This window comes from Teleopsis dalmanni, chromosome 1, assembly GCF_002237135.1.
Source record: "Teleopsis dalmanni isolate 2A chromosome 1, ASM223713v2, whole genome shotgun sequence".
Taxonomy (NCBI): domain Eukaryota; kingdom Metazoa; phylum Arthropoda; class Insecta; order Diptera; family Diopsidae; genus Teleopsis; species Teleopsis dalmanni.
The window spans coordinates 41,222,838-41,244,210 of NC_051846.1; the positions used below are offsets into that span (position 1 = coordinate 41,222,838).

At 28.3% G+C, this 21,373-nt stretch overlaps 2 protein-coding genes across 9 annotated transcripts in view; one reads left to right on the top strand and one right to left on the bottom strand.

The window, feature by feature from the left end:
* The window catches only part of LOC119687372, a 43,828-nt gene that overhangs the window by 2,813 nt on the left and 19,642 nt on the right, over nt 1–21,373 (bottom strand). For 2 of the 7 annotated variants that reach the window (XM_038101764.1, XM_038102104.1), the window contains 6 exons: nt 19,271–19,410; nt 18,766–19,065; nt 8,862–8,975; nt 796–1,969; nt 543–736; nt 210–480 (listed from right to left, as the gene is read on the bottom strand). In XM_038101764.1, the coding sequence (XP_037957692.1) occupies nt 210–480; nt 543–736; nt 796–1,969; nt 8,862–8,975; nt 18,766–19,065; nt 19,271–19,410 (2,193 nt within the window). Of the gene's footprint in view, nt 1–209; nt 493–542; nt 737–795; nt 1,970–8,861; nt 8,976–18,765; nt 19,066–19,270; nt 19,486–21,373 lie in introns of all 7 variants that reach the window. The other 5 variants (XM_038101694.1, XM_038101964.1, XM_038101834.1 and 2 more) reach the window with 4 other exon arrangements.
* On the top strand, nt 11,813–13,743 carry LOC119687734. Of its 2 annotated transcripts, none has more exons than XM_038102204.1 (8): nt 11,813–11,949; nt 12,003–12,239; nt 12,307–12,345; nt 12,406–12,441; nt 12,503–12,544; nt 12,722–12,796; nt 12,915–12,956; nt 13,016–13,743. In XM_038102204.1, the coding sequence occupies exons 1-8, from the start codon at nt 11,931–11,933 to the stop codon at nt 13,684–13,686; spliced, it is 1,161 nt and encodes a 386-aa protein (XP_037958132.1). In that variant the 5' UTR covers nt 11,813–11,930; the 3' UTR covers nt 13,687–13,743. The 2 variants fall into 2 exon arrangements, with proteins under 2 accessions (XP_037958132.1, XP_037958215.1); XM_038102287.1 differs by having other exon boundaries at nt 12,509–12,544; nt 13,016–13,742.

Genomic DNA, 21,373 nt, shown 5'->3' on the forward strand with positions numbered 1-21,373 from the left:
AAACCACTTAAAATTTAAATTGTAAATATGATACCCAAACTGTATCCGAAAAAATGATTGCATGCCGAAAATCCTTATAAGTTAACATGACATTTATTAGATTTAATACATTAAAAAGCAGCATCGAAAACAACTGTTGATTGGTAGAAAAAGATTAGCAAAACCGACATTTTCGTTATTGTTATATAACATCTATAAAGGGTACTCACCTAAGCTACTATCTCTGTTCGTTGAATCATAACGGCTATCGCTGGACATGTGCGACGCCGCAGCAGTTCTTGCTAACACCGGCTTCACCTGACGCAAAGCTTGTTCTTCTGGATATCGCGGAGTTTGAAATTTTGTAGGTTTTGATTGTAATGTGGCTGGACCTGAGCGTTGTTGTATTAAGGTACGATGCCTAAGTGGTGGTGGGGATATAGACTTAGCTAAAAGTGAATGAGGTAACTTATTCGGTGAGTAATCGCTGCCAGATTCGCCCTGCAAGTAATTCTACAATAAATAAAATATATATTTTTGTTGCAATATCTTAATTCGCTAACCATTACTGTGCCATTGTCAGATACACCAGAACCAGACATGTTATCTGCAAGCAGACGTTCGCTTTCTGGATCCGTCAATATTCTCGACATATCTGATTTATTTTTTAATATTGATTTTGAGCGTCTATGGTGTTCAAGATTTGGTGATGCGTCAATTGAATCTATCGATGAGGAATGTTTACTTTCAAATTTGGCTAAAAAAAAATTAAATTGTTATAAAAGTACTGCACATACGTGTACACAACTCATATACCTTTAGATCCAATATTCTGTATACCGAACAAATGCTGATTTATCAACTTAGTGGCAGTGGCTAAACTTTTGCCCGGCATAAAAGATGAACGCTTCTTTTTACTCCCGCTACTCGCAGGACTTGATTCTTGGCCCACATTCTCCTGTGAGACCTTTGAGTCTTCAAAACGTGCTCGGGGCTTTACTACAGTCCCCGCAGCTATAATACTGGAATGCATTGATGAAAAACTTTGCTGAAAACGCGTTTTGCGATGCTTTGGCACTGGGTTCTCATTAAGACTAACACGACTACCTCGCTCCTGTACCTCAAAATTTTGGTAAACATCATCCATAGGACTTAAAGCTCCAGTGGCCAAATTTCTTAGTGCTGTATCACCCGAAGCACTTTTCTTTACATGTGAACGTGACATACTTGTTGCACTAGTCGGTGGCAAGCCAACTACAAATCCGGTCGTGCCTATTGTTGACTCCTTCTCAAGCGGATTTATATACAAATTTTCCATGTCTATATCCAAAGCACATGCTTCATCTCCTAAATCCGCAGTGAGATCACCTTGTGATAAAAATGGATGTGTTTGGCAACTTGCATATGTATCCGAGCTATCAACGCTGGCTAAATCGGCATTGTTATTATTACTGCTGCTGAAATTGTTGTTGAAATTATTACCAAGCCCCAGAATTCCATTGCCGGTACTCATGGCCAATGCATTGCAAGCACCAACAGATGTTGTGTTGAAGTTATTGTTGAAGTTATGGTTAAAATTATTATTGGTACTGCTGGAGATAAAAGGTGGATAACGGAACGGTGTGTCGAGTGGCAGCGCTATTGTGGTCGATGTTGTAGTACCATATGATGAAGATGTTGAGGATGTTGATTGTGAAGTGGGTACAATACCAGTGGCAGTGAAGGGAGCCGACGTACGTCCTGCAGCATGTCCTATTGAAAATATAACATCTGCATGCGCTTCACCTGCTGTTACAGCAATAGCACCGGTTAATTGTTGTTGCTGTTGATTGTATAAATGGGTGGGTGGTGATATCAAGCCATACTGATCAGCATATAACTGTCGATTAGCTTGATTTGCGGCCATGCGCATTTCTAAGCAAATGGGTTTATGGAAGTCAGAAGTTGGAAGAGAAATGACGCCCTCCGCATCTGTGAATTCCTTGAATTCCTGGAAAATAAAATAAGAAAAAAATGTTTTATTAATTTTGTTCTCTGAAATGGTAAAAATCGTTAAAAAATAATAATAAAAATTTCTATACTTCCTTGTTTTTTATTTACTTAGTCTTTTGTGTACTCTCGATGTAGTTTATAAAAAATATGTCTCTTAAAGAATGAAGAATAATTCAAGTTAATACATATAAATTGAAAATTGCTTTATATACGTTTGTCAATTAATTCTATTATTTCTTAATAAATATGAACATTTCTATTTATAATAAATTTCATTTAGTTGAAGTTATGTTTTATATATTTTAATCTTATACTACAAAAAAATTTTTTTTCAATTTACAATGTATTTTAAAATTGACAGGCTTAACGTCAATATTGGCAGAACTATATAATATTAATATTAGAGAGTTCGTTATATTTTATCATGTAACAAGCTATCCGTAAGCTAATATTAAAAAGAAATAATGATATGTGTTTAGGGTACTAAAGAACATCAGAACTTCGCCGATATGCAAGTCAGAATTGTGCTTGTTAATTGTAAAATAATACATTTAAATACCAGTATTTTTTGCGATAAGAGAATCTGAATTATAATATTGTATATATCTGAAGAAGTAAAAGCTCAATTTCCTGTTGCTCGTAAATTATGTATACACTTGCAGTATTATCGAAGTGAAAATTGTGAAATGGAATTCGACTACAATGGTCGGAATCTATGTGGATATCAAGGCAGCGATTAAAGGATTTGATATTTATATATGTCATTAGCTTTATCATTGATATATGACTATTGTATGGTATTTTTAATAGAAGTTGAGTAAACTTATGAGAGATAATATATATAAAACTTTCATACTACAAAACAGCTCTATTTTAATTTAAAATCTTTTTATTATTGCAAAATATTCTTGTTGTTTAGCATTAAATACTAACAACTGTATGCCATCCTTGTTTTTGTATGAATGCCATATCTAGTCTATGAACAGTTTTGCTCAAATATAATTAATCGACTTTTATATGTATAAAATCTTCTGCAAGATCTTGTTTTGCATAACAATAAAATCAAGCATGTTTCTAATTTTATGTTGTACAGCAGACTCTAGATCGTCCACATCAACGAGTGCCGATTATCACCTGACTATTGACCCGCCTTCTTATATTTTCTAATCAATGCATGAAGTGAAACTGTAGTTCCACGATTATGTAGTTTATCGTTTATATTTAACTATTTCTACCATCAAAGCAATGGATTTAAAACAACCAAGCAATGTGAACCTATCATGGGTTTTAAAGTGACAAACATTGTTTAAACTAACTCTTGGGTTTATAAGTATTGTATGAGCTGTGCTCTATCGAAAGCTGCCATTGTACGTTATTTACCAGATTTTAAACGTGGCCATATATATACTAATGACTCATTACTCTGTCGTCCAAATGAGAAAGTTACACTGCATCACATCAGAAAAATTAACAAAATTGTTTTGAAAAATTGGGAAGTAAAGTTCTAGTTCATTAAATATATCAATGGAATATATGAGACTTATTTTACATGTAAATTAATTTATGACTGTCCATAGGTTGTTGGTTTCAATCGCGATATTGTACTACAACCTACACTTCGATTGGCACCAACGACTATTATCTGTTCGCATACGTTAAAAAAATATTCCAGGGAAAATGATATTTCTTCAATAACGAAGTCATTGCCAAACCAAACGACTATTTTAAGGACAAATATAAGTCTAACAAGAAGAGTGTTGCTATTTTGGAGAACAGCTATAATAATTTGCCTTAATTTATATTTTCATAATTTAATTCCAGTATTTTTTAGCCGATGTGTTATTGCTCTTATAAGTTGATGTTCTAAAAAATTTCCATTGAAGAAATAAGTCTGTATCTAATATGGTAGTAATTTTCCTTACTTTTTATTTTTGGTGAATACAAAAAGTTATCTTGCATTTTGCTATAATATATAGGAGTCATGTACTATTATATGTATAAATTGAAATAGAAAAAAAAAAGTATTTTTCAATTTGAGTTCTTAGTTCAATATCTGTTTATTTTGCTTTACAATGTCACTATAGAAATTATTACCTCCTTCATAATCTATTTTGGGAAATTATTAAATTAAAATCAAATTAAGTTTAGTCTTAACATTAAAAATGCATTTTTTTCATGTATAACCGATAAAAATTAGTGTTAAAAGGAGAGTCAAATTTTCTTTAATTTTAAATTAAACATATAATTTAAAATTATTTAGTGAATTTAATTATTTACGAACTTTTTTAAATAAATCTTGAAAATATCTTCCTCAACAATATAGTATTATTACTCATTATTATCCATTAAAATAGTTTATATATATAAAAATGATCAAAAATTTGAAAAAAGCATGCGAATCACACTTAAAATAGAAAAATTTTGCAGATTTGGTAAGTGAAATCAATTTTAATAGAAAAATAGTGTATTTAAAATATAAACTCACCTTTCTTATAAAAAATTCAGCTGTATCCTTTAACAAATTGCCCAAAGTACTCGTATGAGTTTTATACAATTTGCTAAACTAAATAAATTTAAAGACTAACTACTTTAAATGAAAAAATAATATTTGAAAAAAATAATAATAAATTATAAATTTTTATAATTAAATTTCTACCCAAACTATTACTAAGTACAGGAGCCATAGAAACATTTCCATTAAATGAAATAATTACGTTAATTAAAAAAACTCATTCTGTATTTGTGTGCATCATTATTTTTGCATTTAATTAAGTTTTTGTTATAATTTTAATAAAGTGACTAATGTATATCATTAATATACGATCATTAAACATAACGTGTATAAATATATAAATATATGAATTTCTGATTTTTAATTGTATAATTTTTATTTAATATTTTATGTAATTTTTTAAGTAAAAAACTGTGTACACTAAGTTGCAACCTTGTATTTGCTAATTTTAAACTAAAATTCTCTTAAATTTAAAGGTTTTTTAAACACATACAAAATGTTTTATAAAATTCTATGAATTTTTTATGTCTTTTAACTTTATACCTATATAAATACCATGCAAATTATATGATATAAGAAGAAATAATTTTTAATTAAAATTAAACATGTTTATATAAAGCTAACTAAATTTCGCTTATATCTTTTTATAGTTAAGAAAATATTCAATTAATATTTTGTTTGATTTCTGTGTGGTTAAACGCTATTTGCTCGCAATGGAATACATTCGCCTTGACATCCTTGAAATCCCTTTAAGAAATTAAAAAAGAAAAAGTAAATAAATAAAATAAAATTTAAAAAATATATAAACAAAATTTACAAAAGTAATACACGTAGATTGTAACTTACAAATTAATTGTACGTAGAGTAGTTGAGAAATTTTAGTGTTTTAAGCAAAAGAAAGATATAAATGAAAAGACAATTACATATTTACTATATATATATATTTGTACATAACAAATTTTGTAAAAATACATACGAATTGCAATATAGTTTTAAATACAGATCGAGGCTTATAGTATATTTAGAGCCCAGAATGAATCAATTATAGCGGTTCGATTGTAGTAATTGCCAATAATTTTTTAAAAGTCTTTAAAATTTATTGAAAAGTAATAAACTGCATTTGTTTCTATTTATAATAACACTTTGTTCATTACTTTACTTTACAATTAATATTATAAATAATATAAAAAAATGTATACTAAATCACTACATTGCAAGTTCTACCAAATTTATCGATAGTTTAATAATAAATACCTTCACTTATATATAATATAAGTTAACTTCCCCTCTTTCAACCATATTTTTCAACATTAAAAAATTTTTAGGTGACGGTGGTGGACGAGCTAACCTCTTTATGCTATACTCCTTCCCGTGAAATTCACACATACGATCCTGTAATTTTTATTTGCTTAGATTTTGTTATTTATATGCTTACAGTCTGTTTCTGGCGAAGGATAAAAGAGGGATATACACTACAGCAGGGAATAAAAGTACTTCTAAAACGTGAAAGTAATTTAATTTAATGCCAATTGGTGTTCTAAAGAAAATATAATCATGATTTTATCTAGTATATAGAAGCGAGTAATACTGAGAAAATGAAGTGTTACGAATAATTTTAAATTATTTAATTTTCAAAAAACTATAACTATATTCCTCTGAAAAATATTTTCTCTCAATTATACGGTTTTATATTAATTTTTCAATAATTCCGACAATTTTCATCAATCAATATTTAATATTTTAATACCGCAATTATTCTTTAATTAATATAAAAAGAATAAACGCTATTTAATCTTAAATAAGATTAATAATATTACTTGTATATTTAAAAATATGATTTGAAAAAACCACATTAAACTAACTTAATAAACATTCTACTTATCAGCTTGCAAAGTTCAATTGAATTACATGAGTTCAAATGTGTTTCCTAATCATTGCCATTGAATATCAATTTCTTCAGTAAATGATACCAAACCACTTAATAACAATATGTCAACAACTTATTGAGTTCAGACATGTTAACCTCAAATTAATGTTAACATGTTAAGAACAGAAATATGTTAAGGTTAACATTGTTTGTGAGCAGTTACAGATTTGCTAGTGGAAAGTCTAAAGTTTTCATCTTTAAAGAAATGTGTACTAGTATAAAGTAGAAAATGTACAATGAAAAAACTACTCATTGATTTTAAAATAAGAGAATTGTGAAAAGTTTATAACATTTTCCATATCTTAATGGTTAACCATCATTTATTTTTCAGTTTATTTATATTGCTTTGAACGTACTGACACAAACGTGAACAGCAAGTAATTGAATAGACACATGAACCATTTCTAGGTAATTTCTAATGAAACCAAATTTACTGGAAACCACTAATGTAAACGGCCTCTGTACGGCCATGTACCCTATTTTCACTTCTATAGTTAAAGTTAACCTAGAGAATTAGTTGTAGAAGTACGTGTGTTGGCCATTTTTTTGTAAGTAGTCAGAGCTTTATCCTTGTAAGATTTTTTTATATACTATAAATTTTAACTCCATGTTAAAAATATCGCTTGTAAAAACACTGCTGGGCTCAAAGCAACAGATTGTGGAAAATATGCACATACTTACATTTAACATAATTCCAAATTATTTGTGAAGAACCAAATCAAAGTTAGACTACCTATCATAAAATGTCTAATAATATTAAAACTCGATGAAAAAATTAATGAAAAAAAAGCTTCAATATAATATGATATTCAAGTTTCACAAATAATAAAAAAATGAATGCTGATAGGTGCAGAAATATTAAAGGGTAGAGTATTTTACCAAAAGGTCTTTATAACCCCAAAACAATCTGCGAGTAAGAATCTTTAAGCAGACTTAGAGACCTTTGGAAAGCCTAAAAAGACATATGACTTACAACTAATCACTTATGATACCAACTATCAACCTTAACAAAGTTAATTGTATGGCAATTTTTAATCTAAAAAAAAAAGGTTTAATGATGTATATTATCAAAACTAAGAAAAATGACAAGTAAACAAAATCTATAGTTTAGTCTATAACATGAACTCTATCCACGAAAATAAAAAACATGTGAAATATATCCTGATAGACTAAAACGTCCAATTATATAAAAACTGTAAAGTTGAAATCTCTTTAAACTAGCTTAAATTTAGTCCATTTAGGATATCAATAAAACCTGTTAAAAGATATTCTGGTAGTCGAAGACACAAGCCAAAATTATAATTAAATTCAAACTTAAATAATTTGAAATAGACATTGTTATAGAGTTCCTCTAGTGTAATAGACATAAGTTAGAATATGGACTGGAATTAATATTAATTTTCCTGTCGTAAATTTAGAGCGCAGAGTCTTTAAATAATCTTTTTCTGTAATTCTACGAATTTGTTATTAATTTTTAAATTGTATCACTTTGTATGAATTATAATACGAAATAAAATAAAATAAGAAATAGTGTGACAATATGTAATAATAAAAAAACAGCCTTTTCGTTAACATTTCTATATAAAATCGAAAATAAGTTCAAAATAATTTGTTTCAGTATATTATTAAATTGGTTAAAAAATATGAATAATTAGTTACTAATTATTTTAGTGGCATCAACCATTTGTGACATCTTTTTCCGCTACATCATATGTATTTACAGTATACATTTTGAAATCTCCAATCTTATAGTTTTAACCTATTTGCAATAATTTTGCTAACTAAAAAAACTAAATACGCCATCTAGCGCCAACGAACATATATTTGGACATTGATATGGTTGATATATGATATTTGGATAGATGTTTGGATAAAATATAATATAAAAAATTGTTTACTAGCAATTTACTTTAGTCAAAAAATAAAAACTACATCTATTGCTACTAATAGACTATTCAAGAAACCAACTCTTTAAGAGAGTTAAATACAACCGACAAGACAAACATTGAGTACAATTGTAAAAATTTTCAACCCTAAAGCCGAATATCTTAAAACCTATTTGTTTTCATAACCTTTGTTATGAAGCAAAGTGGAATAAGTTGTTTAAAATATTACTGTCATGACTAAATGAGATGTCAAATAGATGTGCCCCCAAAATCGGAATCATTTTAGAATTTTAAACTATTATATTTAAAGCACAAAATTAATTTATTTTTTGCATTATTATTAATTAATAATTCTGTAAACATTAAAAATTCAAATACATGCAAATTTTAAATGAATAATAATATTATTATATACTTTAATAATAAAAACAGCAGTTATGTGCAATAGGATAACAACATTAAAGCCGGAAAGAACAGATATGTTATACAATTATTATTTTATGTACAATTGAAAAACAAGCACAAAAACTGAGTTTTAGTATCAGGAAAAGTTAGTATAAAGTACCTTCGTTGTGCAGAAGCAGCATTCAAATTCCACCGGTACATCCTGTTCCAAATTATCCATTCTCTGATTTTGTAAATTCTCTAGAGCCACCTGCCGTCGCAGTTCTGCTACTTCCTATAAAAGTTTTTATAGTTTTTTAAAGTTAACGTTTATGTTAAGAGAAGAGCAATTAAATTAAGAATGCAGTTTAAAGTAATATTTCTGTTACACAAAAGTAGTTAAAGTATATATAGTACACATATTAAGTTTGTAAGAAATAAAAAATATTTTCATAAAAGGCAATTAATGTATAAAGCAAAGTTATTTCACAAGAAAGTGCAATGTTTCAAGACATATTTACATAAAACGGGCATATACACATACATATTATAAAACAACATGCAAGACAAAGTTTAATTTTTTATTATTTTGACCCCAAATTAAAAATATAATATTAATTTAAGAAAATCTTATTGTTAGTATTTTATTAACTTATACATAAAGATTGTTTTTTGTTTACAAAATTTGATACCTACAATTCCCTTAAATTGAAAAATTTTAAGAAAGATGACTAAGTGTAGTATATACTCATTTATATATATATTTAATATCATTTATATTCAATATTCCTCTTTCGTACACTGAATGTTGAGAATAAGTTTGGATAAAATATTATCTAAACTATTAAATATTACAGATAATATTACTACAAATATTTTCATTTATAAAACATATGAAGAAAAGTTTATGGTCGAAAAGCGTAAAGAAATTTAAAATATATTTGGTTTCTAATTCCTTCAGTTTCATCTATTGGGCTAAGTATCTTTCTGAAAGCTTATTTTTTTATTGATTTTTGGTATGAAAATGCACTTTACAGACAGCGTTTACATACCAAGTTCTAAGAAACGAACTAGTTTTGTAAATGTTTGTAGAGCAGAATATTTATTTTCTTGAATATCTGCGCTTTTTTACACTAAACTATATATTAAAGTACTTATACGTTGATCGAGTAGACAAAATTCTGTTTATCTAAGTAACTAAATCGTTTACTCTCTGTAATTCCAATATTGTCTGACAACGCCGTTTCGTAGGCAAAGAAGGTCTTAGATTTTTCGGCACCTCTTTTTTTTGCGTATATGTTATTGTCACAGTGTTGTCACCGTGTGTATATACTTGTGACAACTTTATAAATAGTGTTTCTTTTAATTTTTTTAAAATGAGTTAAGTGTACTTTTTTAATAATAAACGCAATAGTGATTAGAAGTAACTTCTTTCAATCTATATAACTGTTTTCATTACAATTCTTTTAAAGTTTTTGATTAATTTGTAAGCAATGTGGTATTAGTAAAATATACCTTGCACAACTGACAATCATTATCTAAGCTAATGCTTGAAAATTATTGGAACTCAATCTCAAAAAAACCAAACAAATAAGTTGAGTATACTCAAAAGACAATCAGAAGTGTTCTTTGCAAGTGTTCTTTAAAAAAAGCTTGAACTCAAAATTTCTTAAGATTAATCCAATTCCTATTCCACTTCATTTTAGTTATATTTATGTGACATTTGATGACAGAAATCAAATGTATGACATTGTTTGCATAGAAAACGACAGTGAGAAATCCAATTTCTTCCTTCGGAATAAGCCCAATGATATTGTTAGCATGAATATATTCAAATAAATTCTTATTTACTTTCGTAACGTTATGGGCTTTTGCAGTTCTTGTACTTCTATCGCTATAAGCATTGTTTAAGTAGTTACTAATTAAGCTACACGTATTAGAATATCGTCAATTACAGCTAATGCTTAAGGATGCGACGAAAAGAAATATTCATAGAGCTTATATCAATGACTTATAATGGATTCCACTTTACCAAGGTAATTATTTGATTGAAGCTGTTGAAAGAACTTCTAAAGTTAATACTCAACTTTCATATATCTTAGTTAACATAGTGAAATAAATAGTTACTTTGATAAAAACAGGAGTTCCTTTATGTTTTCTGCCGCATCATCATAAAAATGTATATATGATATATATAATAAACAATAAATGTTGTTATTCAGTGATACTGGCAAGTGTACAAAGATTGCTTTATGTATTTAGTAATGGAAGGCTTCATAGTTTCTTCCATACATGGAATCAGTAAATTTATATACTTGTGTTCTTGTGTTCCAACCAGAAAAACTATTACATTGCTCACTGTATCGATCTGCAGTAAACAGGTATTACGCCTACTTAACTTATTTCAGTGCTATTCTAAAAATTGAAAAACGTCCTGCAAACTTGTGCAATTACATTATTTTTGATTTATTCGTAAAAGCTAACGTATTGAAAAATTCTTTAAGCACTGGGATCAAAAATGAATCTATCGCCGCTAGTAAATTCATTGGATTTTAGTTTCTCAAAAAACTTGAAAATTTTTGTGAATGGAACTCTTCTATATTTCATTAGTTTTTGCTTACCAATTATCAGACCCAAGATAAAACCGAACATTTAACAATTAGACACTTGAATATCTCTATGTCTCTATAGCAGTATCTATCCTTCTCTGATTCTAAGACGAAAAATTTGAAGTTTTTGCAATTACTTATAATAATATTATAACTTTTGGTAGCCCCACATAGTATTCTTATGTCTTTTGATCAAAGTACTCAAGCACTCTTCTCTTTTCGGTGAAGAGTCGGACTTTTTTACAAGTACTTACACCTTCTGCTCAGATATTGATAATAAATACTATAATACAAATTATAGAAATTATGTTAATTTGTATTTTTTTTATACAATATATATATTGAATATTTAGTTTTGCTTATAAAAAATATAATTGTTTATTTAATTCTTTGAACATATTTTTTTTATTTAACTTTTGAATTGATGTTCTTGGAAAATATTATTAAAAAATTATTCACTGAAATATCTATCAACTAAAATAAATAAAATTAAAAAAAAATTTTGTTCTTTGGTAATTGTTTTAAATAAGTTTCCAAAATTATTATAATTATCCTTTTGGGGAAATGTACGATGGTGAAGATTTTCTGTGTATGAATTTCAATAAAATCGTTCATATAAATTTATTCTTAATGTTCACTAAATGCGAATCGTTTGGCTAAGTAAGTAAACTCCATTTAGTATTAAAAACCATATTGTAAATGTTTTTAAATAGTGGCTGTGCTGATGATGATTCCTAAAGTTCTAATCTCAAGCCCAATTGATATAAATCTTCCACAATATTTAGCCGATTCAGATTATATATATATGGATCCCGATTTTAATGACTTAACAGAACTTAATGAAGAACTCAATCAAAAACCTAAAAAAAATTATGAATTTGGTGCAATACCACGAGCAGCTCTTATACCAGATTCGGAGTCATCAGCAAATGACGCCACAACTGAATGTGGTAAATTAATATTAATTTAATAAAAATAAGAATGATAAACATTGACAATATATTTCTTAACTATTAGAACCGGAAAAACCTGAGGATTCGAGCACAACAGAGTGTGGTAAGTGATAATTTATTTTGGTTAAATTGAATTAAGTTTGCAAATCATATTCGTTTACAGTACCGGACACAGAAAAACCAGGTTCGCAAACGTCTGGTAAGTATGAAACTACTTTACTGAAGAGACCGTATTATCTAAAGCTAATATTTATTTGTAGCTCCAGAGACGGAAAAGTCAGGAGCAACAACTACAGAATGTGGTATGTGAAAAATAATATTAAGATGCAAAAAGATCAAAAATCATGTTAGCTATCCTGTATACTTTTCCAATTTATAGTACACTAACTGATAAAACATTAAATTATACCTAAGCTTTATATATGTTTCACTTCAATTTTAATAAAGAAAAAAGTTTTTCACATATTATGTTTTTACAGTTCCTGATACAGAAAAGACGGAAAAACCGGCCCCAGCAGAACAGACGACTACGACGACTACAACAACAGAATGTAGTAAGTATATACTTCATTAGTTCAGCCTATTTGTATATAAATATTCAGATACTTGAGATTTTCCTGATTTGTGATACAATTCACGTAATTATTATCCTAAAGTATATTATAATTTTAGTACCAGAGACACCTGCATCCCAAACATCAACAACGGAATGCAGTAAGTGGTACTTAAAAAATAAAAGTTAGCTTTTAATTAATATATATTGATATCTTTAGTTCCTGAAAGTGAAAATCCGCCAGCAAAAACAGGCCATCCGCTTGAAGAGAGTAGTTCCGGATCTCAAGCAACTAGCACTGCTGGAGGATCTCAAGCAGCGATAACTGCAGTTCAAGGAGCAGAAGCTACAACTACAAGTAGCATGTCAAAAGCTGATGCAGCTGGAAATGCTGAACACGATTTGAAGACAAAAGAACTGCATACGTTAATACAACAATTATACGTAGCGCAAGCACGTGTACAATTGGAAGCCACGGAAATAAAAAAGTCACAGGCAATTGCGAACTCTGCGCAACAGGATTTGGAAGAGGCAGCAAATAGAGTACGAACTGTTACCGCGATGCTGCAGAATGCTCAGCAAGAAGTAGCTGCTTGTGCAATTCGTGCTCAAACAGCCCAACTACAACTGGCAGCACATGATCAGCTATTATTTGCTGCCCGACAGGATGTCGATGCCCTCTCCTCACAAATGGTGGGATTGCAAGCAGCAGAAGGTATTTCACCACCTAAAATCAGTTTCGATGTATCAAGCCTCATGGAAAAACTGAAACAACCTTTGGCTGAAGCTGAGAAGCCAACACCTGTGCCCACTATAATTAATTTACCTGTACCGGCAAAACCCAGACCAGTAAACGACGAAAGAGTCGATGAGGAATATTACTACGATTAAAGTTTAAGTTGTTAAGTTGTGATATGAAATATTTCTGAATGAAATAATTATGATATATAACAATATATTTATTATGATTTCAATTTTCTTTCTGATTTATGTATAATCATATTGTTAACTCTATCGAATTTAATATATTTAAGATATTATTTAAACAGTAATATTGATTATTTCACTGCCTACAGATATTTATGTAGACGACGTAATATTAATCATTTTGGAAATCATTATTCTGTGATCAGAAAAAAATATATTTATATAACTCATATAACTCCTTAGATCCCGTGTTTAACCACCAGTCAGCACCATTTATAGTGTACATAATAGATATGATTTTTATAATATATCAACCTACAACAATACTTGAGATGGATATCATTAATAATTCAGTTCTTTGAGTGACGACACCATTTTCTGGTTGAAAGATATATAGTGTAAACCTAGAAATTATTTAAATAATGTGATGGCAACTCTACTACATTGAAGTTAAATATTTAATAATGGTTTGATGAGTAGAAACGTACAGACAGCAGATCTACATATATGGTTCAGTGACTATGAACGAATGCTGAAGCTATTATTTCTAACCCAACTTAAAGCTGCTTCTTTTCAGTCAGCCGTCGACTAACCCATAGTGACTAAAACACACATTTTAGTCATTTAGATGTTATAGTCACGTTATAATATTCATAGACTACCTTGTATCCCAAAAAGCCCACTTAGGCACAAATAAAGGCCCATTGTGGTAATAGACTACCTAGATAAAAAGAAAATATATCAACAACGAACATTTCAAGATAGAATACACAAGGAAAGCGACCTCTCAATGTAAAAAATTATACCTCTTCAATGAGACAACCTATTGTGGCTTGAAATAATGGTTATGATAGCTAATTCATCTCTGATTGAGATACTTCAAGGTTGGAAATTTTACTCACAAAATAACATAAGCGCCTATTATACGGCTTAAGTTAAATCGTAAATAAATTAATTAGGTTAAAATACTTATCAATTGTTGACCTATCCTCTAACTTTAGCCAGAGTTATGGTCTGCGTATGATGAGAAAAGTGTAGTACAACTTATTTGGCAGTATTCGTCAGATGTAAGAAGAAGATTCGAAATTTTAGGGCCGTCTTTTTTAATTAACAGACTGCAGATCGAATGTGAATCCAAGTCTGTATGAAAATAAGGAACATGGATTTTCTCATACATCACATTATTATCTTTATTTATTTGGGTATGCATTTGTGGAGTATTTATATCTTGATTCTTTATTTTTATATTTATAACATAAGTTTATTGTTTTCCTGAACGAAAAGGAACCATCAGTTGTACCTAAACATACATCAAGTCTTGTTTATCATAACTTTGTTCGTCGTCGGGGTTCCTGGAATGGATCGAATGTGTGTGCATTAAAACGCACTTATTACCACGAAAACAGCTTTCATATTATACATTGTTGATATTTATGTTCTGATTTAAACTATCGTTAATGACATATCAGTTATCGGTTATTGTATCCAGTACTTATGATTAGAACATTGCGAATTTTGTTTTTGAAGTGGATTCTCATTGTTGTATAGATTATATTGTATAGTTATCAGTATCAGTATCAGTTGTGGTATCAGTTACAGTTTATTGGTTCAAACGTTTATTTTAAAGCAATATCTGCTAACTGGAATCAAACAATTATAAGTGATGTTATCTAAAAATGTCAATCTAAAAATGTACTGATATCTGCAACTTCAAATTGAACTGAAATTGTTTGAAAAGCTGATATATGATGATAAAGTTTATGTTTAGAATAAGCAAAGTTATCGGAGTAAAGAAAATTCCTATTCTGTTTATAAATAACTTTCAGTTCCACGAAAATTAATAAATCAAAAATATGAGTCGCTCGTAATTTTTTTAAAAGTAAATACTGTCAACGAAGACAGTACTAATTATTTTATGATATAAATTAGATGGTTCCGGTTTATTAATATCTTAATGTCTTAATCAGAGTATAGTAAAAAATATATAATTATAGTAATTGATTACAATTTAATACCAAAATCCGGCTTAAATATAAAATAACGATTTCCCGAACAGAGCGTAAAAATAATATTATACTAAAAAAAAAATATAAACACAGATCTGTGTTTAGAATTACAAATAAATAGAATAAAAAATTTAAAACCAAATTTCGCTTTGAATTACAGCATTCTCTATTTGAGTTATTTTTGAACTTAATTCCAAATTAATGAAAAACACATACAAAAATTCTATGGAAAAAACTCAGCCTTTGAAATTCAAGACAGAAATAAATAAATAAAAAAAAATTATAAAAACTTGTAGGCTTTATGCATAAATAATATAATTAAGTTGATAAAGTTTCATGACTTTTATATTTATACCTCCTTACTCCTTCCCCGTAAGGACTAAAGTTTGAAAAGTGTTATATTACAAAAGAATATTTTAGAGCTTAAGACTATTAACACAAAAGTATTTCTTTAATATGACTAAGGTTTTTGTATATTAATTTCAACGTGAGTTTTACTATAATTTTTAAACTTAAAGTAAAAGAAATTAAAATGAACAACACACTAACATAACATACTTTACAATATTCCAAACTAATTACGAAAGTCATAAAATTACGTGAAAAATGATTTCATGAATGAAATTAAATTCAAAAAATTACAAGTCGCAATTAAATATTAAAAACTTGAACTGAAATAAAAATAAAAACAGGAACTTATATTATTAAAAAATCATAGATAACTCAAACTACTGTGTTCATTATTAAAGTGAGAAATTCTGAGTAATTTCGTATTAAAATACAAATAAAGTATGTTTTAAGTCAGATTAAGCTTAAACATCCATTTAAGTTGTTCTACTGACGTCTTTCAGAGTAGAACCTTAAATTTCCACGTTTGAAGGATGATAATTTTTGTCAATTCATTATAATCAAATTTAAGAAAATAATATTAAAAATCTCGAAAAAAAATATTAAAAATTTCCATTTTTAATATTATCTCGAGAAAATCTCAAAAGGTTGCATATAATTTATATATACTAAACTGAGTCAGGATCTTGGCAAATTACATGATCTGACACTAAATAGTATTTTAGGATTCGTAAAAGATTTTAGGTGGTTTTAAACCCTGAATTTTTCTTATATGTACGATAATACATTGGACCAATAGGCCTAAGAGGATTCACTAGGGATCGCCGGTATAACCTAACCTAACGTAAACTGAATCAGACGACTCCACTATGCTTAGTAAAATAGAATGAATGTATAATATAAACGCATAAACGATAATTAGGAGAAAATTAAAGGATTAATTCAGAAGTTTTGTAGTATATAAAAGTCTTAACTAAATCTCAGCTTTTCTGTGATTCGTAATGATCAAGAATCTCAAGAAAAAATATCCAATTGATAATTAATCTCATAAACTTCCATATATTGTATAAAACACATTACTTGTTTTTGGTTTGTTTGTTTTGGTTACGGCTTTTGAAGTTCAAACTTTTTGAAATTAAGTTCTCTTAATTTTGGTCATATTTCCAAAAAACTGTTGAAAAATTTTTATCATTCACCATCGACTTTGAAATGTGCTATTAACAACAATGCTTCAATTCCGTAGAGCATAGATATGAGTCACAATGAATAATTTGCGAGTTTTAGTCAAGAAGAGCAATATTTAGGTCACTTTACAGGATGACTGAAGAAAAGCAGTGCGTGATGCTTTAACCAACAAACTATGTACCCATATACCATGCTTTAATTAATAAACAGAATTTCAGATAGAAAATACATATATGGAATTTCGTCATTGTAAATATTATATATATTATTATATTATATTATATTGAAGAAATATTAATATGAAAACTATCACAAATTACTGATCGATCGCATTGTTATGCTCAAAAATATGATCTTTTATATCAGATTGATTCCTTAATATAAAAATTATTGCTAATACGCCATAAATACATGTATAGACACACTCTCTCCTTAATCTGGTTGAGAGTAAGTCATGTATAGACACACTGATACCCACCGGTACCAGTTAGAGTAAAACTTCTAACAAACAACTATGTGGTAAGAATACGTCACTACGTAGCGTTGTGGAAAAAGTTGTTGAAAATAGTTAATTTTACTAAAAGTTAATTGTGAAAAAGATGTTTTCCCGAAATAGAAATAGTGCCACATTTTCTACTGGATAGGTACGTGTTAAGATTTCCTCCTCGATCTTACTAGTATCGGACGAACATTACTTTATACACCATACAGTGGGTGGTGCAACTTAGCATCCGTTTATGTTTCAATGCCCATTTTAAGTCAATAAATGAGTTTAAATATTTAGAATCGACTTTCTTATTGACCTGCCACAACTATTCTTCTTTGGACATATTTAAAGCTTCGGACTTATTTATAGATTAGCCAGCTATTTCCCTTTTAATTAAATGAGGAATTTCTACCTTTTAAATATTGTCCTTGTCGTGATTACTTTGGATTTGTTGCCTTCTTTGGTCACCCGTCAGTCTGATGTATAAATATTGTAATGTGGAACATAATTTAACTCAAGTACCTTTGGAAGACAAAGGCGCCAATCAAACATTAACATAAACTGAGTACTAAAGGAGCTGATTCAAAGTAATACATCCTATGTAATGTGTTATATACATATTCTACCAAGAATATGAAAATAGAATAAAATTAAATTTAATCTTTGCAGCAAGATTTGTTATTACCCTAAATAAATGAACACAGTAAATATTAAAAAATATAGAAAATTATAGTCCAAAAAAGAAATAAATTATAACAAATTATTATAATCCCTTGCAAATAGTAAATTATTTTACTTTTAAGTTTAGAAAAGCACCAGATAGTTTACAATAAAATTGGATGTCGACTATGGATGAGCGAATTGCGAGAATTAACACACAACAGTGATCGTAAAGAATAAAAATGGTTATGTATACGTACAAAAACAAAACATTTACTTTAGAAGAATCTTAATTTGGTACAAGTGATTAAAATTTCCAAAAATTATAATTAATTTACTTATAATATTTACACTTACCCCTGGTGTAATCATCATTTGTACAGGCATTGAGGTTGGTACTGTTGCGACCGCATCGCTCGTCTGTAATCCATCGTCGGTTAATATAGCGCCAGCTGATGTGGAAATGTTATTTCCAATAGTTTGAGTTTGTTGTTGTTGTTGTTGCTGCTGCTGCTGCTGTTGCTGTTGTTGCCACAGTAATGCTTGTTGCTCACGTTTATAACTTTCCATGGCCATCATAGAAGTTTGTCGTGCATTCGCTTGATTATCCACTGAATAGGGCGGTACTGCATCTGGATCAGGTACTGACGTGCGATGCTATATGTGCAGAGTAATTTATGATTATGGAAACAAAAGTATATAAAAAATATTAAAATAATTTTGACTAAAATCTCTTGGTTTACATTTGCTTAAAAATATGTATAAGAAATATGAATGTTAGTTATTTTATGCAAATTACATTAATTACGTCAGTTACAAGGATATTGCTGAACAACATGGATTTTAAATTTGATGGACTCACATGTGACATATTTGAGTTCCTCATATTGGCTACATGATCATAGTTTTTATAACATCCAGTGCCAGTTGTAGCTGGGTTACGTCCACCACTGGTTGATTCACCTTCCGTACTATTCCCATCCGTCTGAGATAGGTTGTGCCCTGTGGGTGACCGCCGTAGCGCGTGGGTTAAACGATGCCAATTTTTAATTGATCTATTGCGACTTTCACGCTTTTCTAATATGTTATGTATACATGTATATGTATGTATGTATGTATTTATGTATGTATTTATGCATATAAATCGTTTGTTAATGATATATGATGCGTATAATAATTATGTTTGTTATTTTATTGTTTTATTGTTGCAAATGTTAATTTGTTGTACATGTAGCGCATTTAATTGTTTTGAATAATTTTAGTGTTAATTATGTTTTTGTTGATTAAATGTTTTGCATTTTATTTGTTTTCATGAACGAATTCAAAATTTTGTTATATTTTAATGTGTAAAGTGTAATTTTTATACCGCCAAATTAGCCATGAGAATACAGTTGTTTGGAGATGTTTTATTAGATAATTAATTTAATTAAAAATTAAATGTTTTAAAAATAGTTTTCATTTGTTTAGCCGTTTTGTAGTTATATGCCGGATTTATCACAACAATTTTTATTTTTTTTTTTTTTGAAATTATTTTTTTTTTATATCAAGTATAGTAGTTGCATCAAAATATTTTTTTGTTGAGCGAAATGAAACGAAAAGATATTAAAAACATATTTATTTGAATATTTCATACAAAATTCATTAATTTTGTTGAGCAATGTACAGCATTGCACATATTCACTCAGTAAGCACAACAACTTACAACAAATAAACAGCAATGGTAGGACAACATATAATCTTTGGTCGGATGTATTAACAATCATATCAATTATGGCTTATTAAACAATATCTTAGGTATACATACATCATGTATAAGAGGTTAGTAATAGTGAAGATATTTAACATTTATAGTATTTTTATTAGTAAACACAACAACTTTAAATTAAATTATTTAGTTATGCTTTTAGTGATATACATAATATATTTAAGGACATATTTAAAGACAACAATAAAACCAAAAGATTATAATAATATCATTTTATAACATATATACTATTATGGGATGTAAATAATTACAGAAAATTAAATATTTAAAGATGTAATAATTAAATTTATCTAACAAATATATAACTACATCGAAGGTAAAAAAGATTACTAGAAAAACTAAGACAAGCAGAGAAAGTATTTTGACTCATTTAAAGAGGGTTGGAGTAGAAAATCTATAAGATCAGAAAGTTAATAAATTTGTGCAAGTTTTTAGTTCTATTGTAGATGTTAATAAAACTACTTACTTTATAAAATTGTAATATGTCTAAATAATGTCTAAATTTAAAAAAAAATGTTTCAAAGTTTTTGTAATAATGACAATTTTAATGTGGAATATAGGAGCTTGAATTTTTATCATGATTATTTCTGTCTATTGGATATGTATGTCGATAAAAAATTATTTATTCTTATAGATCAGATATTCTATTTATAAAGATGTAGTTTTAATTATCAAGGTCAATCTAAACATTTATCTCAATGAAATTATGAACTTAGGCACAATTATAATATAAATTAGAAACCTTATAAAACTGTGTTAATCTTCTCATATTTTTGTTAATAATGAATTGTTCCATTTTTATATAGTTTTCTTCGGAAACATATAAAGATTTGTCAGATATATAAATTATATTGAACTTGATCTAACAATTCGAACTAAATATTTAAGTAAGCAGAACTAGTAAAGCCTAAAATTTTATGTAGAAAGGTTTGTATATTTGTAATTAACTAATATATTTGAAAAAATATGAATTTATAGAGATAATTCCTTGAAATAAATCAGGGAGTTCCATATATAATGTACTATAGTTTCAATTATATTTATACTTTCATTGAATGACAAAGCAGCATATATTAACATTGGTCAACTAAATACACCTTAAGTTTTAGTTATTAAGATGAACTATCTAATTCAATCTTTGAACCTGACCCATACTTGCGTTGATAGAATTTGAGAAGGCTTCTATTAATTCCAAAAACA